We start from the raw sequence: 24,301 nt of genomic DNA on the forward strand, positions 1-24,301 counted from the left end.
CATTTCTGTGCATGAATGACACAGTGAAAAAGCAGCAATTGTTGCTGTAGTATCTGTTGAACCTTTGTTTTCCTTTTGTAAATAACAATCAGGTAAGATTTTTCCTGGAAGATTTTGCTTGAATAAACTACATCAGAAACACAAATCCAGACTGTGTCATTTGATCACCAGTATCTTCAGAAAACGCCACATTTCGTTCCAGAGCGAAGTTTAGCCAGTAAAAGATTTATTTGAGAAAATTAATGAAAACAATTTTGAGCGGTAAAGAAATCCTAGCTTAAAAAATAAGCAAACCAAGACCAAGCGTCTAGCTGCTGAATACTTTATTTATTTTTTTTTTAATTCATACACCTGAGCTCTTAAGGCTTATACAAAATATAAAATAAAATAAAACACTAGTATGGTTTTACTGATCTTAAAACTGCAGCCTTGTATTTTTTCATCACTTATTGTAGTAAATATAAAGAGGGGCATGAAAATTGCCAGTCTATCTACTGAAAGCACCTAACCTTTTGGATATTATGTCATTATTGTTGCCATGAGAGTTGGCTTAAATGATTCAATTTTTTGAAGAAATGCCAATTTTATTACAACTCTTTTAGCAGAAATGTGTCCCATTTCAGGGAGAAATTCACTGAGAAGTGAACGTCTATTCAAACCTTTTTGTTTTCTCATCCAGAAAAAAAAAAAACCACTGTCAGTTCTACTGAAGAGAGAAAGAGCCTGCCTTTGCCTCCCCCACAGCTAATAGGAATGCACCAAAGAACAGGCCACAGAGGGAAACAGGAGGAATTATAAAAACACATATTCAAACTTTCCATAGTAGCAAAATTCAAATAAAAACACACATTGCAGCCCCAGTGGCAACAGGGAGTGCAGCAATATGCAGAGACGAACATTTGGGTGGAATGTAGGCAGCAAATCCTTTGCAGAGGAATGAAGTCCAGTGGCACGTAGAAGGTGTGTGAACGTACTGTGGCTTACAGAAGCAGATCCTGTGAGAAGCTGAGCAGCTTTTACAAGATGCTGTCTGAGGGCACCCTGCACCAAGGGGTGGAACCCATGAAGCCCTCAGACAGCATTGTGTAGATTTAGGTCCCTAATGCAATATAAAGCATATTCACTCCCCATTAAGTGACCTGGGAGCTTGCTTTGGCTTAGTTTTTTTCCCTAAGTGTTTGTAGTTAAGTTAATTAAGCACTTAAAAATAACAGTCTCTCACTTTCCAGCAACTCCACATAAATACTAATCTGTCTTCATCTAAAGGCCAGATTTTCTGCAAGGGCAAATCAATACAGTTTCACTGATTGAGGATCTGGCCTTAAAAGTCTATCAAGTGCATTAAACCCAGCACAGTATGACATGTGCCTTGGCAGTAGGACAGTTCTCTGGATTAATATTTGAGGGAAATTTGGCAATTAAAAAGGAAGGCTCTGTTTTGAAGTGCTGCCATTTCTTTAATTGGTGCTGACCACCACAGTTTCTCCTCTGGAGAACTGCACAGCTACGGCTGGGGTGTCGCCGTCGTTCTCCTCCAGCTTTAGTGCCGCGTTGTCCAGGCCGGCGCTGCTGGGCTGCGGCAGGGCCCTGGGTTCTGCCGTCTGAGTAGGGGTTGAGCAGTACAGGGTGAAGCCCACCATGATGATAACAAAGGACACGATGTAAAGACCTGAAAACTGGCAGAGGAGAGAAAGAGATGCATTCAGTCTCGCCTGATGCAAGAACATGCCAACGCTGCCTTGTTTCAAGAATGTGAAAGCTACCCTTCCTTGTAAAAATTATTTTAATGAGGATTATCACCATGAGCTGGATTTAGCTCTGAAAACCAAAATTAAAAAGCTCTATTTACTTAAAGACTTGGGCCACTGTCTGATTTTCTCATGCACCTCACTCCCAAGACTGTTGGACAGGGAGTTTCCTCAGGTCTACACACAAGAATGTTAACAGAGAGAACAAATGGGTGTAAACACAGTCATACTGAATGAAAGTTGTTTACTTACATGAATACTGAAACACTCTACCCCTCAGAGAATTTTGATCCAGCACATGCAAGTATTTCAGGTTCTGGCAAGAGATGAATCTCTGTGCTATTGCAAGTCTCCAGCTAGTTCTCTTAACCATCTGTAGGGCTAGATGAATGTAACTGATGGATCAAAACCAGTTTGCTCTCTACACCCAGCAGGTCCTTGAGGGGACAGAGGCTGGGGCTCCTTTTACAAGATTGGCATTTGCAAGCTGTGAAAAGTGGTGACAGCTAAAAAGTACAAATTGCAGAGGTACATCAGGCACTCTATTGTTCACTTGCCTGTTGAAATTACAGTAATTGCCAAGATTCATCCACCTTGACAGAAAGACAAATACTTACTACATAACACCAGATTCAATAACACCAAGTGTTGAAGTTATCCACAGACAGGAACAATTTTCAGCAGGTTTACTAAAATCCTCCATATTCCCTTTATCAAACCACACTGATTAAATACTAGGAAGAAGGACCAGCATATCCTACACACCTCTGTCAGTATCCTCTAACCTCCTTAGCTTCCTTAGACATGCCTGAAAAATATGTTCTGGTTTATCAGGATGAAATGAATGGTAGGACTTAGTGGACTCTCCTCCAAAAAAGACTAAGGCATCTACAATTTAGTCACTGCAATTCCTAGCTGGCAGTCACTTGCTTTGGAAACTCTTAGATGGCAACACACAAAAGGAAAATCAGACTGAAACACAGTGGCCTTGTCTTAAGTGCCCTCTTATCTCACCTTGCTGGCTGTTTGCCTGGATGACCTTGGACTCAGGCGCTCACCCCACACAGGAGGAAGCATCAAGCTCTGAACTATCCCACTAGAGGCAGCAGGATCACCCATGGTCATACCTCCCACTGACCTGTTCCCAGCAAATGGGCAGAGCCTGGGGCTGTAACCAACCACCTGCCCAAATTCTCCAGCCTCAGGCCCTGAGTGAGCACATGCCTGTGTGTAAGGGCCTGTGGCTGGGCAGTCACAAGAACTGAGACCCCTCTCGCAGCGCAGTGCACACAAGGCTGGAAGTGTCTCTGATCCTGATGAGCCAATTCCTCCAGGAGTGGATACAGTCACCAAGGCAGGGTGCCAAAGCTGTTGCAGTGTAGCTGTGACTCAAGGCCTGTGTATATCTTTGCATTTATTGACACAACATTACCCATGCTGCCCTATCAGACCTGCACTCTTTCTTTGTTTTCCTTTTGAGGAGAACTTAGTGGTTTTTTCCTGGGTTTTTTCTTCCTTCTTTTTTTTAAATTTCAAGTATTGCAACAATTTTATTGCTTCAGATACTGATTTCAGTCATACTTTGTGCAGCTGATATCCTCATTGCCACTGCTGAGCCTAGAGAGTACTTTAAATGTTACTGGAGGACTGTATCTCCATCTAGTGTCTGTGCAGTATACTCTCTTCTACAGCATTTTATACAACTAATGCATGAGAAGATCTCTCTCAATATCTCTTGAGGGATTACAGGTATCTATATAATGAGTTCATTAGGACGCACAGCAAGGATTCATTATGGAGTAATAGGGAAAAAACCACAAAGAAGAGTTCAAAACAGTCAAGAAAAATACACATTTCACTTGAAACAGACATGACCGAGGCCAAAAAGTTAAGTGCATTAGCAAAACTGTGCACAAATCAAAACTTTATCAATTCATGGACTTGGGCACTCTCTCCTCCTGCAGCCACTGATTGTGGTCCTTCTGTTTGTTTGTTTCAGAGCAGGCTCAGATGATGGCAATTCAGAGCTCTCCATGGCTCTCTTCACTCTACAGCCCAGCCAAGCCTCCAGCAGCTTGTTGAGAAATATCATCTGATAATCATCTGATAAGGGGAATACAGAGCAATTCCCTGAATTTTTTGCTTGTAGATTTCCATATCCAGAGTGCTTTTTATTCTAGCAAACATCCCACTTGGTTTCTTTGCCCCGTAGGTTAAGAAACTATATGGTTAACTTGGCAATAAAATTTTCTACTGCTAAGAGCCATGTCAAAATTAGGCTCTCTCAGTTCATGGTTATCTCAGATAACAGATGAGATAATAACTTATCTCAGATCCTCTGATTACTAAAGATGTGGCATTATTATTGCTCTCCTTTTTGTTACTTCTTTTTTTCTAACCCCATATGCAACTTCCTGTTTCAATAAATATCTCAAGTTCTCTCAACACAATCCCAAAGTCTTTGCCTGCCCATTTTTCCTTCGGTACCAGAATACCTCAGTGTTAGAAATTATGAGATGGCTGCTCCCAGAAAAATCTCTTCCCAAAATAAGCTAAAATCCCAAAAAATAAAAATTTTATATATCTCGAAGCTCTTCTTCCTCTTCACTATTATGAATATAAATTTATAATCACTTCTTGAGTTAAGCGATCTGGGTGCCAATATCCACATTTGGAAGTGACTCAAAGGATTTAATTGTTAGACTGTAAGTATGGTTTGCTTCCTGCGTTCATTTTTAATGGATGCTTTTGTAGTTTGGAGCAAAGTCTGGAACCCAAAACAAGGAGGAAAGCTGAGCTAAGAGACTCCTGAAAAGGAAAATCAAGCTGCTGTCAGATCCTACCGTAATGAGACTGTGCACTGCCTTCATCTTCAGAAAACAGATCTGACCTAAAAGCTTCTGGCTGAAGAGAAAGCAACCACATGGAATAATACTAATCAAGTTCCTAAGCAAAGTTCTCACTCTCACAAGCCCTTCCAGTCACCGAGCAGCTGACTCAATTACTGCAATTACTTTAATGAACTAGGTTCTCACAAGTGGTTCTGGATGGAAAGTGGAGGGTGGAATGAAATCCTTTCAGCACTGTTATTTAGCTTGATCAGACACTGCCAAATATATTTTAGAGCACAATTAAAGTAACTGCCTTTGAAGAGTGTACAGAATAATACATTTATCAGTATTTTTTCAGATCCTTTAGTCTCTCCTTAGCAGCAGCCCTGAGAGAGCTTGATTCTAATCCCAAAATGCTGGTAATGAACAGATTAAACTCCTAAAAGAAGTTGATCTTCTGAAAATCAAACTGGTCTTCTTTTAGACACCAAACACCTTTCAGGACAGGGAGATTCAAACCCTCTCCTTCGACACTTGGAGTAATGAACCAGATCTAACATACAGTTCCACAAACACAGAGCTTTCAGTGAGAACTGTATTATTGGAACACCTTGGGAAATTATTTACTATATCTTAACATTAACTTATTCCTTCAAGTGTGAAATGGTTTGAAAATGGCTCTCTGGCTAAGGCAAGGCTCTGTCATTAACTAACATGACTCCTCCTGACCAACACCTGCCAACAATGAATCACAGAAGCTGCAGAAATGTGCAGGTGCAAACAACTGTCCTGGGGCTTTTAAGAACCTTACACTTTATTTATAATTCTGGAGTAGAAATATAACTGCAAGAATGTGCAAGTGAAGGAATGAATGTACTCACCTTGTATAAAAACAGGAAAAGCCCAAGGAAGAAACTGTAGAGATCTGAAGTCAGAATTGCCAAGTTGACAGAGGTTGCACTGGTAACTTTAATCACAACTGGCATGAAGCTGTACAGCCCAAACATGCACAAGGCAAAGGCTGTGAACAGTAGTGCTGCAAAACAAGGTGACACGTTACTCCTCAGGCACAGAACTATGGTTCTGTAGAGCACTGATATTCTTCAGATGCCTTGAAACTATGCATTTTTATCTCCTAAAAGATATGAGAATGTACATGTAAGAGAAGCATGGAAGATTACCTTCTATTGCAAGAATTACTGTATCTATATAACTACAGAAGATATATATATATGTATATATACAAGAAACACACACATATATATACACACATGTATATATACAAGAAAGTTCTTGTTCATTCCTACATAACATAAGAGCTGCCTGAAGACATTTAGAGTCACACTTCCTGATAACATTTAGTTCTGTTCAGGTCAAAATGTGTCAATTTTTCCTGTACTTCATTTAGGAAAGAAAACAGAAGAATGTTCTTGTGATGTTTCAACAACAAACACGACAGTAATTGAACAACACTCACAGTAATTAAACAGGTTTCATTTTTTACTTATTTCAATTTATTTTGAAAAATTATTTCAAGTTATCTGTAAAATGCAAAACCTGTTTTAATGTTCAATGCTGCAGACCCTCTCTCTTTGCTGAGCTGCAAAGTTTGAAGAAAATAAACTTGTGAAATATAGTATTAATGCTGCTTGTTATTCAGAGAAAGAAAGTCCCACCATTCAAAGTCTAAATTCTTACAATTTTCCAGTGTTCTGTAACATGCATATTATTTTGTCATATACATACCAATTTTCCAGTTCCACTGAATTTTCATTATATCCTTATGTTCCACAATGGCTCTAGAGTTAAAGATATAATATAGTAAAAAACAAACAAAAATCATACTAAAATAGAGAATTTAATTACCAAATAGATAAGAAACTTTTGATCTATAAGCCATTCATTTTTTCGTTTCAAATTTTACTGAATGACACTAGATCAAACATCTAACAAACATGAAAAAATACATAAAAATTAAAGTGCCTGAAGGTCAAGAGCACTGTTATTTAATTCTTATGCCTTCTTCACAGGCATTTTAATCCTTCAGCAATTCATTTTTATTTGATATACCATTTGATGAAATTATTAACTATAATGATGAGAAATGAGGACTATATAATTCATTAGACAGACTAAGTGCATCTGGGCTGTTACTCAAATGTGGTTATTTGTAAGACAATACATAGCTTCATTTTAAACTTGAGTTTATTATGGATGATCTCATCCTAACAATTATCTCCCAGTCTTTTCCACAAAGAAAATTCTTTAAAAAATACATTCCTATGAACAGTCCTCAGCATACTGAGTGTTCTCACAAACATCAACAAAATAAAAAAATACAGCCAAGGATCCTATGTGTTCAACTGCAGGAGTTCAGCTTTAACTGCTGCAATAAAAGTAGTGCAAATAAAAAGGACATAAAACAGATGCTGATCACCAACAAAAATCAATTCAAGTGGAAGGAGTCTGATATAGGCCACATACAGATGCAACAAAGAATTTAATAACATCATTTTAGGGTACACAAGCAATCATCTGTAGTATATTCTTAATTAGTTTTAAAATAAATATTAGATCCTTACAGCTGTAGACCGCTGATAATAGTCCCATACAAGCCCACCATTCCTAGAAACTCCACTCTGCTCAGATTTTTCACAATGTATTCCTCACTCACATTAGAAATGGCATACAAAGAAGCAGCAAGAAGCACTAAGACATCTCCAATCACCACGTCACTACCTGTACAGAAATATTAATCCACAATAAGGGTAATGCCACAAATACTTTTTAACTTTCCTTAAAAAAGCAAGCAAATTTATCTTGAATCTCTATTTTCCTAGCTCATTGCAGGGGAAGGGAGAAGGAAACCCTTCCTGTGTGTACAGAGGAGTGTCTGAGCACAGACTCTGCTGCCCATTCACCTCACCCTGCACAGTGTGGAGTGAGCTAAACCCAGCATTTACATCTCATCCCAGCCAAGATCCTGCTGTATTAACTGGTCCAATCCTACTTCTGCTGGCCTCAGGCACTATAGGGAATTAGCAAATTCCCAGTTAGAGATGCATTTTGAGAATATTGTCCCCACTTTTCTAGTAAGGCCTGATTCAAGGCTTGCTAAAATCAGCCTGTTGATTTTGGAGGGACCTGGACTGAGCTTCAGGTTTATGCCATGTCCTAAGTGGGCACTGCAGATGGGTGGTACCCTGTGTCCTGCTGAAATGTATTGATACTGCAAACAGGACTCCCTGTGCTACGATCGCTCATCATTAAATGTCTCTGTGCATCAGCTAAGCAGCAAGAGGATCAGTGCTGTTTAAATCCTTCGATTGGTTTAAAATTTCACTCCCTAAGCATTCACTGAGAAAGCATGTCTAAAATATGAGGGAAAGCAGCAGTAAGGATCCCTAAGTCAGCAAATAAAGCACAACTTCTTAATGTCTCAGGGAAATATTCTTCTCCCTCCAAGATACTTGTAACACATAGCAGTAAAGTTAAACTTCAGTTTGTCTTATGTCTTACCTAAGTAAAGCCCCAAAATAACAGCACACAGTCTTATCTCTATGCTGCCTGATGAAGGTTATACCCTGAAATTTACTTTCTCTCATAGCTTCTGGCTCTGAAAATTCAAAATTCTTATTCAAAATAAGATCACTATGATATGAGTTGATTTAAGTACCTGTCATAGAGAAGACAAGACCTGCCCTTATCTGCACCCAGCTGGCTTCTGGCCCCAAGGCCCAGCCTCCTTCACAGAGGTCCCAGGAACCCTGGCATCCTACCCCATCTCCTCTTGCACTCCTGCAGTAAGCCCCTGCTTTCCAGGCTGTGACCTTGTGGACACATGGACCATTTCTGCTGGGTCTGCCAAATAGAACTCTGAGAAGTCAGCTGCTGTGAGCAACTTCTCATGTGTTACTGGTACCCAGAGAAAATTGCAAATCAGAGAAGTCTGGCTGCCAGCAGGCTGATACTGCATAAACAAGGTTTGCAGGCAGAGGCAGCTTCTTCTGTTAAGCCATCTTACATGACAGTCAAAAGGAGCAAGCTTTCAGGAATGAGACTTTTCATCCCACTGTCTAATGAATAGCAGCAAAATTTAAACTTAACACATGAGGGTTTTTCTAAGGTGGTAGAAATATCCAAACATACAAGCAAAGAAATTCCACAGCTCCCCATAAAATCAACATCTCCTCTTCCTGGACAAGAAATAAAAATAGCAACATGTTCTCTTTTAAAACAGAACTGTATCTGCTACTACTTCTGCTGTTTTACAAGTTCCTGTCCACAGCAGGAACCATCCCTCTGCTCTTCCCCCCACAATAAAGGACTCCTTACCTTCACCTTCCTGCCTCCCTGACAAAATGTCTGCACCCACCATTGTTCCCACACCCAGTAAACAGATGCCAACAGCAACAAAATGTATCAGCCTGTATCTTGCTCGGAGAATGAACCAGGACAAAGCCATCATCAGGGGAATCCCGAAACAGTCCAGGAGCTGTGTGTACAGAAAAATTGTTTGAGTTAGAAACACCCCCCAAATTTGGACTGCAACATCCTGAAAGCAAATGCACAGGATCTTACTTCCAATCATCAGCTGTTCAGGAAACCTGCAAAGCAACCCCAGTAGTTTTGTTTAAGAGAGAGATGAGACCCACATTTCACCATTTAAAAGCACTTTGCAAGCAAAGGAGGAGCTGGAACAGGGGTCCAGTTTCTCTTGGTAGAAAGTACTGATTTAGAAAGTATTCTAATGATGGATCTGATCAATCTTTGCAGCTTTACAAATCAATGCTAGGATGTTGCTCTGAAACAGCATTGCTCCCCGGGGCTCCATGTACACGAAGCAAAAATATGGAACTATTGATGGCACAAGTAATCTGATTTTACATTGACGTGACTGTGGCAAGAACCTGATCCTGCAGCTTTGGGCCTGATGTTCTGACTTATCTTTCCTTTCTTTATTTTTTCTGTAAAATTTTATATAAATTTTTGCTTCGCTGTTAGACCCACCCATAGAATCACAAAACTGCTTGGATTGGAAGAGACCTTAAAGTTCATGTAGTTCCAACCCTCTTGCCATGGGCAGGGATACCTTCCACTCAACCATTCCAACCTGGCCTTGGACACTTCCAAGGATCTTCTACCTAGTCTCCTTTAGGACAGGAAGCAGCAAGAGTTAGCTGAGTACTTAATACAGAAGAACATATACTGCAGCATAAGACTGGTATATTGTTCTGAAATAATCAAATATCATCAAGACCATTGTGCTAATCGTAATTGGTTTAATATTTAATTCAACAAAAAAGATTTTTCTGAATTTGTCAAAGGAAAGAAAAGGTGTATTTTCTGACCTGTCTCAGAAGAGTGCCGCAGAACTACATAAGGAACAGCCTACAGCAGAACACACAGTCAACTTCCCAAAGACTCCTCAGAAATTACTCTCAAATGTCAGCCCTTAAAACCTGGCCTCTTGAAGCCCCAACAAAATATGTCCAGATCAGTAGGACTGGGATATAATCCCCACAATCAAGGCAAGAGCCCTTAGTTAGTAATGTTTATTTCCAGACTCTGCCTGCCTCAGTGCACCACTGCAGTCAACTTCTGTGCTGTGCCATTTCCCCAAGGGCTTCAACCAAACTTGCTAACATTTTGATAAGTCTGGTTCTACTTGTTCATAACTATACATAGTAAAGTCTCAGAAGCAAAGTGCTACGAGAGGCTATTACAGATTAAATCTTAACACTGCCTCTAATCCTTCCATCTACTTGTCTTTGCTCCTTGGATTGCCTCTAGCTTGTCCAGTTTGTAAAGTCTATGAAGTATAAAAGTACTTCTTCAGGCTGTATTATGAGACATTACAACTACCTGAGTCCCAGTATGTGATACCAAGTATTTCAATACAACTTTATACCATGGAAAATACCACACTGTGACCTTCCATCTTGTCACAGGTCTTGCTCTCTATCTTACCTTTAGTTAGAGAAGACCTCTAACATTTCCTTCAAATTTGACTGTTTTGACTATATCAAACAACAATAAATACTATAAGCATTAGAAAGCAAAATTTTTACCACTCTGGTGGTAGATACACCACCAGAAGGGCAAAAATAGACATACCTCTTCTACTAATAAGTAAGCTTTCACTTCCCATTAACTGAGATGTTAGCATGTAGCCTTCCAATCTCCAAAGTTTTTCAACCCAAACAGAAAAGAGTAGAAACCCTTTAAAAAACATCTTAATTAGGATAGAAGGGAATAGTACATGGTGAGCCAGAAGCTCTTTCAGTAATTCCAGATGGGGAATTGCTGCATCCAGACCAAGAATATCCTGGAGAACCACAGCACCATGGTTAGAGGTCTTGCAGCCAGGACACAGAGGCATCAAATGATGAACACATTCTAGCAATCTGTTCCAGGAGACAATTACCCTCAATTACAGACAGATGAAATCAGATTTTCAGCTACTGGATCTTACCTTCCCTTCATCTAACACATTACAGAGCTCTTCTGCACAGGATCAAGATCAAAGAGATGCAAAGCGATTGTAATATCATGATGAATTGTGCCAATGGCACCAATTAAAAAATAAATATTATTTATTGAGGTTTTACAACATTTACAGCAGTACTGTGGTACTGATTACTATTTCCAGTAGAGCCTCTTCAAACTCTCATGTTATTGAATTCTAGCCCGTATTTTTAACAAATGTTTTGACTCAACACTTTGGCCACAATGTTTATAAGAGGTTTTAAAAGTAGGGTAAATTATTGAAAGACATTTTAATTTAATGGTTAAGAAATCATTATAGACAGTTGGAGGTCATTGCTTTGCTTATAATTGCCAGCTTCAGACAGCTTTGTAAGCAAGAAAGCTCAACTGCTCATCCTGCTCATTCCCCACAAGGCTTCCTAAGGGCAACCTCCAGCTGAGCGCCAGGGGCTCATCCTATATTTTGTCCTATTGAGGCCAGCACTCTTTCATCAGCTGACAATCTGTCAATAGTTGCCTGAAAAACGTGTCTATCCAAATTATCTACAGAGCGAATGCTAAACGTGCCCAATAACTTGTTAAAAACATCAAACCACAGCTATACTGCTTGTTTTTTGATATAAATCACATAACTGTTATCACAGAATATCCTAAGTTGGAAAGGACCTATCAGGATCTTGTAAGTCCAGCTCCTGGCAATGCACAGGACACCACAAGAGCCACACCATGTGCCTGCTGTCCAAATGCTTCCTGAACTCACTCAGGTTGGTGCTGTGACCACTTCCCAGAGGAGCTTGTTCCAGTGCACAACCACCCTCTGGGTGAAGAACCTTTTCCTGATACCCAACCTGAACCTCTCCCAACTCAGCTTCCTGCTATAATAGGTGGTCAAACCGCAGCACAGTCAAGTCCTGCCACAAAAAAAGGACACTGGCAGCAAGGAGTATCCTCGTACTACCTCAGCTACAGCCAAACAGCTCAGAGCTGCCATCCCTCTGTTATCACCCTAAAAATCTCCAAACCTCTCCTGTAAAATGATGGTATTTGATAACTAAAGGGAAACCAGTTCTGCCTTTGTGTGTGTGTGCGTGTGTGTGTGAGAGAGAAAATACATGGAAGTTCCTTGCTGAGCTGAAAAAAACTTATCTTTGAAGCTACATTTCATAGTGGTGAGCTGAAGCTCCAGCCAGACAGCATTTTAACAATGATTACACTGCATTTGGGAAGCTGCCATAAACCCCTGTGTTGTTTTTATGGTCCCTGGGCATCCACTCACAGCCAGTACTGCAGACAGGCCATCAGGCTGGGTGCTCTGAACCACTGCAGGTACTGATGTAGCTGCAAAATTGCTTGCCAAAAACAAAAAGAAAATGCCTTGCACTAGAGCAAATCACTTTTGTTGTGGGTTATTTTTCCCTGTATCTCATTTCTGACAATGGAGAGAAACTGGTAACTTCAGAGAATGTGCAAGAAACCTCAGGGCAACCGGCAACTGCAAAAAAATTGCAATTACTGAACTGATCAGTCGCAAGGTTACCAAAAGGGAAAAAGGCTCAGAAAATGCTTGAGATTTTTGGATAGGACAATATATTATATATATTCTTTCCTAATTTCTATGAAAGAAATCATGGGAATAGCTTTACTACTTCTGAGAACTTAGATCAAAGTCCTGGCTTCTTCAGCTCTGAACTGTAAGGTCAAACAGTGTCTCATTTACTAGCTTAACTTGATTTTGAGAGTGAAACAAGTCACTCTTAAAACTTCGATTTCTTAGGCATTATTTTTAAGGAGATTAAAGACCTAATGAGCCATAACACATAAGTATGAAGTGGAAATGTGACAAAACAACCCAAGAGACACAACCAGTCTTCAGTAGTGCAATGAAAATCTACTGCAATTCTCTAAAGGGAGCCTGGACTGCAGGAGTTTATTGCTTTACAGGGAATTCTCTTAAATATTAACCCCTATTACTTTGACTCTGTAAAACACTGACTCCTTTCCAACTAACAGCCAAGTCTTCATGTTACTTTTTTTTCATTTGGGTAAGTGGGGCCATGACCCCAGCCACAGATCCCCACCACTGGTAACAGCAGGCATGAATTGGCACAACATGGACACACTCCCTACTTGCTCCTGCACCATACTCTCCCTTGTTCCCACAGCAGCTGTGAAGTCACACAGTGAGTTAACTTGGGCCTGACACATCTCACTAACAGTACAGACAAAGGCAGGGTTTACTTCCACTTTGCTCAGTGTTCTGAGTTAAGTTTGTTCAAGGAAACTAGCCCTGCAAGCTCAGGAGACTGCAGTTGGAGGCAGGAGGAAAACACTGACTCTTCCAGCAGCTTTTGTCTGAGTAGTGTGACAAAGAAACCCCAGCTTTAGCCCTTCTGTCTATAGAGTGTTTTCAGAACACAAGATTTATCCTAGTGCAGCAATGCAGCATCACGCACTGGTGCTGCAGAGGATGTCTACTATTACTTTATTTATGCTGACCTACCTTCCACCCCTTCCAGAGAGGGCCCTGAACCGCCACATGCAAAAGCCACAAGGCTGGTACCTCACTGCATGGGCAGCAACACCAGCAGCAATTCACTGTGTCCTCACAGGTGGGGTTACATCTCACAACGCCTCCCACAGCTTCTAGGACTAGGCAAAAGATCCACCTCACTATTATCAAGAACCTGCACTGAGTGACTGTTATCTGGTCATAAATCTTTATTTTGTGTCATGAGAAAAAACTGAGTGGCTGTCAGCAAACTCTTAGAAGTGCTTTTATCAAAATAATTGGGTTTCAACTCAAGAGCTGGCGTAGGTTAATACCAGCCAATCTTCTCTGCTTCCTGGAAAGGTTATTCATGATACAGGATGCTCTTCCCTGTACTGCAGAGAGAAAATAGATACTGGAAAGTTCTTTTCAGGCTTAAATAGCTTCTATGTCTGTCCTATGAATCTCATTTTAGAAACCAGTCCAAAACTGTAATAAAAGCAACAGTTCTAAAAGAGAGATCAGTCCTTACCTGCACACTTGTGAGGGTTGTATATTGGTAGGCTTTTACAATCATATAATTGGCTTCAACATCAGCCAGTCCCACAATAATATACTTCCACCACCTCTGTTTCAAAATCTGCCAAAGATTGTCACTGCCTGTTTAGAAGAAAGCAGCAATCAATATGTGCTTCTTTCCAGCCAAATGTTGCATGGGAATTTTGCTTTTTAGAAGCATAAATAATACCAAGATTGACTTTGCCTGCCCCTGCTTAAGATACAATAACAGGAAACACAGCCTGGGAGGAGACAATGCAAACAGTGAAAAGCACAGAAATTCTTCCACATGAAGCAAAACACAGCAAGACTAGAGTTGTCTAAAGAGTAAATTAATAAGAATAGGAGGAATACTAAATAGCCTCTGGTAACAAAGCGTGTTAAAACAAAGCTTATTTTTCCCAATATAACATATGACTTCAAACCAAAGAGCACAAAACCCTAAACAGATATGACATTATATCAAATTAAATGCACATTTAACCTGAAAAATTAATTTCCATGTGTTGCTATAAAGCAGGAACTTTAAAAACTAGTAAGAGTATTAAGGTCTTTTTTTCAAATTCTGAAATTAAAATATAGACAGAAAAAAAAGATGAACAAGAATCTCCCATCCCATATTTCACATACCTGTCCTAAATACCAGCATTGTTGTATAAACTAGAAGCAGCAAAAAATAGTTGATGAAACTTTGCAACATTGGAGTATTCACTTGGTATTTTTCTGCCAGGTACTGACTAGTAATAGCAGTCCCACAGATAAACATGGAGAGCATCTGGCCCAGAACTATAGTTTTCCAAATATGCCTGTGAACATAAAAGACAAAACAGTAAGCTTAGAATTAAACGTGCAAGTTTCTAAAAAAATATTTTCTAGTTTAACAGGAAAAATGACATATTTTAGGCTGACACTTTTTTTTCCCTACTCCCAACCAATGTTGTCCTGTTACCTACAGGTAAGCAGGGTTTTGTGCACACAGAAGGTCTAGTCTGACCTCAGGATAGCCACGTGAGAAGTGAGGCCAGCTCAAACCATCAGCCACGGAGACTGCAGTTACTTGCAAGGATCTCCAAACAGGTCACCTGGGCAGGCTCTACCCAATAGCAGGTTTTATTCTTATTAGGCAAGTTTTGAGTTAAATCCTTCGCCCTCCAGAATTCCATCCTGACTGAGTTTTAGTGAGCCGAGACCTTAGATGAGCAGTGCTAAAGGAACACAAAAGTATTAATCATAAAACCAAGTAACAGGTCAGTTTGGAAGGTTCTTGAAAGACCATCTGGTCCAACCTTTCATGGGAAAAGGAGACTCAAGGAGACTATTTAGCACCCTGTCCAGTTGCATCTTGCAAACCTCCAGGGATGGGGCCTCCACAAAATCCCTCTGGAGGTTGTTCCAGTGATTGCTTGTTCTCACCATAAAATAGATCTTTCTTATAATAAGACTTATTATAATTAATACTTATTGTGAATTTTTTCAGTTCTATTACATCGTGTTCTGCTGCAACCGAGGATGAAGTCAAGAATGCATTTTGGGTAGAGATCACATTTGCATTTACGGCTCTTAAGTCCCACCCACAGCCAGCAGGGACAAAAAAAAAAAAGCTCATGCTCTTTTAGTAGCATTTCTTCACCTAACGCAAGATGAACTATTCCAGATGCTACTAGACAAACAGGTGCATGTAACGCTGTGTATTTTTTTTTGCTTGCTCTTTCTCCTGCCAGTGGACCTATATAGATTTGTACCACCCCAGTCTCTGCAGATTCACAATATATAATGACAGGAGCTCAGCCCTGTGTTGTCTGTACAGGTCTCTTAAGTTCACATTTAATCTGTTTGCTCTGAAGACTACAGATGACAATTTAACTGTCTTCAAAATCGATTAATTTGTTTCCATTCAAATTAATCAAAGGGAAGAAAGGACCTCATTAGGATTCTGCATCTACCCTGTACCCACACCTCTCCACGCTGATTTCTGGCTGGACACCCATGTGTCAAGCACACCACCCGAGAGTAACAGTGGCTGTTTTCCCAAGGTGGGAGACCCCAGTGCAGTAAGTACCAGTCACCCTGCTCTGCTGTGCTGTGCAATCCAGCTGCCAGGCAATGAGAAGGGTGTGCTTGACACTGCTAAACCCGACTACAATCATGCAATCAATCCCCCCTTTTGGAAGGGAGGCGTCTTCCTTGCACAGACTCTAGTGCACCTGCATGAATCCTGTTTTCAATTCAGCCTGACACCAAGCTCTTCTGACTTCAAAAATGCTGCTGGGCACATTTTTCTCTCCAAGTCCATTCTGATGAGACAGCAAATCTCTACGAAGTCTGGCCACGCTGTATGTCTAAGAGATTTGAATCCCATGCTTTACTACAGTTTGTCTTGCCAATGCCAGGAATGGTGCACATTCACACTCCTAAGTATTATATATCATGTGACAATCTTGTAAGGTACTATCCAGTCTTATATGAGTAATTTACTGGTGTGTGAAAGAAAAACATTCTCATTTCTAAGGGGACTTCTAAATCTGTGGGGGTAGTGGTGGGTGGATTTCATTAAAAATAGCAGAAGAAAAAAATGAACCAACCTCATTTCTGCTATATTTTAAATTATTTCTTTTTCATTTCTTTATATTCTGGTCAATGCTGATTGTGCTATTTAGTGAACAACTCAGACACATTCTGATTAATGCAGAAATATATTATTCTGGTCACATAAAGAATTTAATCAGTTGCCATTAGAACAAATGTGATGTAGGTTAGCTAAAATTTCAAGCAGGCAAGGATGAGGATTCCAGCTTGCCCTTTGCCAGCCCTGCAAACTCTGGCTTCTTTGCAACAGGTAAAATGACAGGAGACCCACTGAAATTCAAAGGAAAATACACTGTGGTGAACAACATACAAGAACATGGTTTCAGGCATTTAAAAAAAACCACATATACTTTTTATTATTCAAATAAAACTTCTTGCCCCAAACTAGCAGAAAAATTTTTCTTCTTGACCATCAGCACTCAAGGAACACTGCAAGCCTTTAGCAGTTTATTGGACCAAACCCATCCTGCACTTGGACTAGCTGGTAGGAGAGGGTGGAGGTAGGGATCAGACATGAATGGAGGCATGACTAGGCAAAACTGCTACAGTTTTACTGGAGCAAAGCTTGCATGCTGCACAAAATGAACTAAATAAACTAAAAATGAACTGCACTCGTCAATTCGACACCAGGAGAGGTCAAAGCTGCCTTGGCTGGCAGAAGCCCTGATGTGGACACAAACTCCTCTTCACCCACCTGCTGGGTGCTGCCACAGAGAAGGGCAGAAGCACAGGCAATACCACACCACAAGTCTGTTTAAGGAGGCTCGTTTAACATGGACTTCTGTGTGGTAGGGCTTTAAACATTTTTGTCTAGGATATGAGTTGCAAGGGGAAGCTGCTCCTCCTGAACTACAGCACCTTCTCTACAGCAAAGGCCTGGACTCTACATGCAGCATTCTGGCAAACTGGATAGCAACCATGTTCCAGTGAGAGGGTAGAATGGGGAAAACCTGCTGCCATTCAAATTTGTTCACAATTGAGCTCCAACCATCATTTACTGTAAACAAGACAGACCCATCTACCCTCTTGCAATGAAGTAACTCCACTAAGGTGATCCTCAGCTTTTCTAATAACCAAATTTCCCCAGTTCAAAATACCTAAGGAATTATCTTCTTGCATTCCTGCATTTGGGAGCAGAGGCAAGTCCAGAACCTCCAGAACTGTTTGCTTTGTGGTTACTGCCCTACCAACCATTGCTATTTAGTTAATATATGTCTTGGCAGTACTACAGAGTTACTTCTACTGTAACAAAGGTGTCTGACAGAGCAAGCAGGCTTCATCACACCTCATGCCCTTCCCTATTTTTTGTCTATTTTAATTCAAGGATTTTTTTTCTCACCTGAACAGATTCAAAATGTTAACATCAAAAAGACTTAGTCCACAGAAAGACTTAGTCCACCAACAGTGGAAAGCTGACCTCAAAAAGTCTTCTGTGAATCCCAAAATGCTCTGTAACTGGCAGCTTTCTCAGCTGTGTATAAGGTAACAGCCTCTTGCCCTGACTGCTCCCCAATGCCAGGTGGAAGCCTCAGCAGGAAGCAGCAATGGTTTCCCCTCACACCATTTGCCAAAGCATGAAAAATAATTTCTTCTAATTGGGACAACATGGCCATGCTCCTGGCATGATGCACTTGGGCTCATAGCTTATCTTAAAAAATATGTTTGATCTTCTGTAAAACCTGAGAGCAAACTTTAAATCCTAGGGTTTGCATTTTGCATGACAGTTTCTTCTAAGAAAAATGCTTTAAAGACACAAGTTTCCATTCACTCTGGTATTGATATGAGTATCGATGACAGTGACTTTCTTATTAATAATTGATCAGATTTTGAAATATATTAATTATTAACTTTTCCACTTTTCCATACCAGAACTTAATCCTCTCAGCTTTTTTTTTTTTTTTTTTTTTTTTTTTTTTTTTTTTTAATGCACTGGAAAAGACTAATTCACTTTGGAGTCTCAGATGATGCAAAGTAAGTGATCTGAAAAGGCCTTTCATTTCATAGTTTGGGGGGGTGGGTTATTTTTGGCTTTTGATGCTTGATAGCAAGCTACTAAGTAATTACTCCTGCCCTCCCTTCAGACACCCTATCTTAGCTAGATGTATCTATGGCTTCGAGCAAAACTAAAGTCATTTTGGAACTTTTTAGAGCATGACAGTTTGCCACAAATTGGTCTAAAGTGAACACCTGAATAATGTGCAGCTCTTAACATCATGAGAAATTCAGGCTTTCAGTGGCTCCATGTGAAATGCAGAATACACCAAGTACTGAAATACAATCCATATAGGAGGAAGTTAAAGAAAATTTAATAAGACCAGAGTGAACAATTTTACTGGCAATTAGTTTAGTAAATCCTATAATTTTAATGTGAATTTTTAACTTATAATAAATACAGATATGCAAATATTTGTTTTATTTATGCCACCAATCTAATACTGACATGGCAAAGCCTGGAAACACTATTCATGTACAGAGTAGACTTGCACTTAGCTTTATCTACTGAACCCTTCCTAAACAGAAGAAGAAGTGACCTTTTCATTTCAGTGATCTCACTTTTTCATGCTAGTGGTTAAGGGAAAATGCAAGTTCAGACTGAACCCATATTGCAACATAATTAGTAATTAACTAAGAAGAACATAATATATTTTTAAGAACTAACATTATCAGAAGCTAGTTTTTCCATGTCCTGCTTTGAAACTGACATCAATTTAATTTGCAAAAGGATAAAAAACAGAAAAGCACTAGAAATATATTTTCTAATGGTTCTACTAAAAAAAAAAAGAAAAAAAGGCAGAAAAAAAAAAAACACAACAAAATGGGGGGGGGGGGGGGGAAGCCTAGTTCTCCCCTAGTTTATTACATAAACTATTGAACCTTCCTATGACTCAAAGGCCTCAAACAAAACTGAAGTGGCTGAGCCTGCTGTCACTTGGAGGAAAAAAAAAAAAAAAGAAAAAATATCAATTCAGTATTTCAGACAACACTTCTCAAAAATCAGTGAAAGGCATTGATTTTCTTTCAAATACCTTCCACAGACTCACTTAGTATAGCCTTTGGTAAACTAACAGCATAGGTGAGGTTACTGAACTCTCAGCAAGTTGCTGTCTTGCCTTTTGGGTCTCTCCTCACAGGCATGAGCAGTGAAAAGAGAAAAAGTCATAACCAAAAGAGAAGATGCGACTTTGTCCACTGGAATGAGGCTCTGCTTGTCCAGCATACACCACCACATAGTCCAGCAGCCAGACTAGTTCATGAGCCCAAGGCTGGCAGAAAGCCAGCACATCCTTGGCTGACAAATCTTATGCAATAACTATTAGTGACCAAACCTATAGCTCAAAAAAAGCCTTTTAAACAGGGACTGTTTTTCCCTCTTAGAGGGAAAGTGAAGCTGTAAGTGGATGGCCTAGAAGACTGAGGATGTAGTCTTGCTCTCGTGGAAGGTAGCGCTTCTGAAGTACGAGCTTGTTTGCACAGCTTGGCAGATATTTTCCGTAAGTTTTCCATGCTTAAACTAGTGCTCATATTTTCAGAGATATACCTGAACAAATCTCCATCCTAAGCTGATTCACGGAAGGAAAAAATGGGGGTATTGGTCTTTCTGGACTCCACACCTCGTTTAAGTTATTTTGTTCTATTACCTTTGCTATCCCCCATCACCTGTCCTTCATAATGATGCTGATCGAGGACTACAAAACAGATAAAGTGCAGGGGATAAATACGGAAAATAGAAAAACAAAAAAGACAAATGCATGCGCTTATGTGTGAGAGCACAGTCCTACTTCAACAGACTCAAAACGTCACTCGCTAATTCCACGCTCAGCCGAGGCGACCCCGAGCGCTCCCGCCCCCGAGCATCCGCAGGCTGCAGCTCGGCGGCGCTCCCGGGGCAGCCCCGGCATCAGAGCGCCCGCTCTCGGGACAGTGGCCAGAGCTCCCCCGGGCTCCCCCGTGCCGGGCAGAAAGGCTCTTGGCTCCGGGTTCTGCTCGGCCCCGCGCAGCCCCGGCCGTAACCCCGGGCCCGCACCAGCCCAGACTCCCCCGGCTGCTCCCGGCGGCGCAGAGCGGCCGCCGCATCCCGGCCGCGCTGCCCGCCGCAGCGCCGAGAGCAGCGCCGAGAGCAGCGCGGGCGTCTCCTCTCTCCTGCCATCCTTCCCCCGCTCCGGCGGGCGGCCCGGAAGCCGGCGGGCGGGGAGACCGGCGCCGCGCGGCTCCACGTGGAGGCCGGGGACTCACCAGGTGCAGAGCTTGGCCCCGAGCAGCGCCAGCAGCCGGCGCGGAGAGGAGCCGGCGGCCCCGACCGATGGCTCGGCCCCAGCAGCAGCAGCAGCAGCAGCAGCAGTAGTCGCGGGCGGCAGTGCCCCGACAGCCGCGGCCGCCTCCTCCATGGCGCGGCTGCCCCGGCCCCGCGCCCGCCGGCAGCGGGCAGGGAGCGGTGGAGGGCGGGCGCTCCGAAGGCGGCACCCGGCGGAAGGAAGGGATGAACAGCAGCACCGGGACAGCGGCACACTGTTCCGCGGAGAGCGGCCGAGCCCGGCTTTGAGCCCGGCTTTGTGCCCGCCGAGGGGCCGCCCCCGGGAGGGGCACGGCTCGTGCTGGGGCGTGAGGTCGGAGCTCTTCTGATGTTGCTTCTCCCGAGCGCGCTCCGGCCCTGCAGTTTCCTTCAGCCGCTGCGTGTCGGTGGGGGGCTTTAGCGGCGCCAACGCCACGTTGGTGCTCCCGCTCTCCCGCGGGCTCCCCGGCAGCAGCCCAGCCTGGTGCCCCGGTGCGAGTCCCTGCAGGGCTACTTTGCCCCCAGCCCCGATCAGGCATCGAGCCCCAGGGCACCTGGGAGCCTGGCAGCAGCTGGTTGCTGTGCAGGCAGTTCAGGCGCATCCGCCGGTTACAGGAGTAACAGTTACCATATACCCTGCAAGTTCAGCTTCTCGCAGCTTTCTCCCAGCCTCGAGCCTTCTAACGTTTCAACTCCCGCTGCTACGCTGCTTCTTTCCCATGCCTCTAGATTTTTACATCCTGTTTCTCTTCACCTGCATCTCAGGGCAACTCACCTGGAGAACCTGGTGATATTTTGCATACTTTGGTGTGTTTTTTAACAGTACTTCTGACGATGCTCTGTATGTGATGGAATTGAACCTCCCGAGGTGTCTCCAGGAAGAGCAATCTTCGGCCCTCATTGGGGCAGATATTTATCACTGTCCTCGCTGAAAGGATTTTCTGCCACAAGACACTGTTGGTCTCTACCATTAGCTTTTCCCCGCAGAGCACCATGATCTAATCTTTCTCTCCCCCCCCAACACCATAACATTTTTTTTCAGACGTGTTTTTCTCTGTCATAGTTCTCTCATTCAAATTGCATTTATTTCCCTATGCTACTACTCAAATTCATCCTCATAGGATTAGATTTAGGAGTCAAAGAGCCATTACTGTGCCATTTTCAGGTTATCTTTACATTTCCATGTACCTGTCATTAATGAAGGTGAATTTTAGTCTCCCCTTTCCCCAAGGGCCCAGGCTCAAATAACCACTAAGGTATTGGCTACATGGGAGAGGACCCCAAATACCCTCTTTGACTTTGTGGTAGTGTAATGTTAAAGGTAATTATGAAAGAAAAGCTGTATAATTACATGTTTTAACCATTAATAAATTATAACCTACATATCCGTTTGATTATACTGATTATACTGATTTTTATGTTTTTTTTTTTTCTTCACTTGTATAACAGAATAATCTACTGGTATTTTAATTTTGAATTCCTAATCCAATAAAAATCCTTCTCTGACTCCTGCAAGAAATCAGTCTGCCAAGATTAGTCTCAGTGTTATGATAGTTATGAATCTGGTCATGCTGGTCCTGATTCTTCACAACCTAAACTAACAAAGGGTTCAAAAGAAACACTTATCAGACCCTGTGTATTTAGTCATATCTGAGTTCCACAGCTGTGGTACTCTTCACATTTAATTCATCCTATGTCTGCAATCTGCTGCCAGTTTTCCAGAGATGGGGAATCATGTCTTTGGTGCCCTTTGTCTCCACTTAAGCTCAGCTCTTGGAATTCCTTGCTACAGGTAGGCTGCAGTAGCCTCACACCAAAAAGACACTGCCAGGCCCGAGCTTGCCCTAGAGCTGCTCAGCTGCAGAAAGATTGCAATGCCAGAGGGGTATCTATGAATTCTAAAAATATGAAACAAAATAAAGAGTTTTATCTCTTTGGAATTTAAATTTTAACAATAGCAACAAACAAAAAAACCCAGCAACAACTGTTAAAAGTGCCATCTGTTAGACTTTGGGGACTAAGTTCATTGCAAAGTGTCATAAACTTTGCTATTGCAGGAAATGTTAATGGCTTGTGGATAACGTAGCCACGAATGCAGAGATAACAGATGTCTAAAGATGACTTTGTGTTCAGCTACTCCTGCTTCAGGCTGCTGCTTTACTACAATTCAGGGTCCATCTCATGTGTGATTATGGCTGCATGTTTCTGGATCTTTGTTGTGCCCTGAGTTTGCCTCATGCCAGTGAAGAGATAGATGCACGTGGCTGCAATGTGTGCCAGCCAGGCTGCCCAGCCCTGCAGACACCCTTCATGCCGCCCAGTATTATCCCTGCCCTGTGCCTCCCCACCAGTGGAACATGGCAGTGTGTGCCTTTAAGGATGTGCATCCTCTTTTAGAGACAGAAACTGTTCCTGGGACTCTACAAAACTGCTTTCACTGTAACATACTTTACTGTGTCTTTTCCAGGACTAGTGAAATCCCTGGGAATGACTCTAGTTTATCTGCAGGCAGGATGTATTTGGAAGCTTAATGGGCCCCTAGACTAACTGATAGGTATACACCTCCTTTTTGACTAAGAATTTTTAGCAATAAATTTATTATTTAAAAATTAATTATTTGTATTCAAAAATTGTGTCTAAAGTATCAAACTGTGTTGAAGTGTGATTGAAAGTAACTAAGAATCCAAATATTTTTTATAGTTGGATATCTTTTAGAATGGGTGAAGGATAACTCAAAAGTACCAGCATAGTTTTTCTTACTGTTTTACTTTTTAAAAAAACCAAACTTTTGAGCTGAGGAAAAATAAAACAATTAGCAAAGCCATAACAAATGCGAGACAGACATAGCTCTGGTAACCTCATCTGCTTTCAACTCCTTTTTGCTAGCTTCGTTTCAGTGTATCTTATCAGGCTGTTCCTCCTGCTAAGAAAATCATAAATTTGAATAGGTGATAAAAGTAGATAACAATGATAACAACTAAAGGGCAAAGCCATTGTTCAGCTAGACACTTTGTTGTACATTACTGTAACAAAATTATATTTTTTGCATCTGTGTCAGCTGAAGGGAAGACAAAAAATATTACATGAATAGAAGTCAAAATCTGAAGCTGCAGAAGTGATTCTTTCGAAAATGCTGAGCAAGCATAATGTCAGGGTTTTTTTGATTGGAAGTATATGTGCCACTAGAGGTCCTTCATGGTCAGATTATGTTTTCCTCCTCAGCATTTTGATAGTGCTTATAATTTCTAAAGACATTAGAATAATAGAGGGATCTTATCGTGATTAAGCCTTTTCTGGGAAGATACCAATACAATTTTTCGGAGAGCATTTC

General features: G+C 41.5%; 1 protein-coding gene across 1 annotated transcript; it reads right to left on the reverse strand.

Moving 5' to 3' along the window:
* Positions 1 to 306: 306 nt before the first annotated feature.
* On the reverse strand, positions 307 to 21,562 carry SLC35F2 (solute carrier family 35 member F2). The gene is made up of 8 exons (XM_030270315.4): positions 20,934 to 21,562; positions 14,745 to 14,920; positions 14,089 to 14,216; positions 8,915 to 9,074; positions 7,162 to 7,318; positions 6,326 to 6,378; positions 5,461 to 5,615; positions 307 to 1,676 (listed from the first exon to the last, which is right to left on the reverse strand). The coding sequence occupies exons 1-8, from the start codon at positions 21,083 to 21,085 to the stop codon at positions 1,458 to 1,460; spliced, it is 1,200 nt and encodes a 399-aa protein (XP_030126175.4). The 5' UTR covers positions 21,086 to 21,562; the 3' UTR covers positions 307 to 1,457.
* Between the last annotated feature and the right edge of the window lie 2,739 nt (positions 21,563 to 24,301).

Source organism: Taeniopygia guttata, chromosome 1, assembly GCF_048771995.1.
Source record: "Taeniopygia guttata chromosome 1, bTaeGut7.mat, whole genome shotgun sequence".
Taxonomy (NCBI): Eukaryota; Metazoa; Chordata; class Aves; order Passeriformes; family Estrildidae; genus Taeniopygia; species Taeniopygia guttata.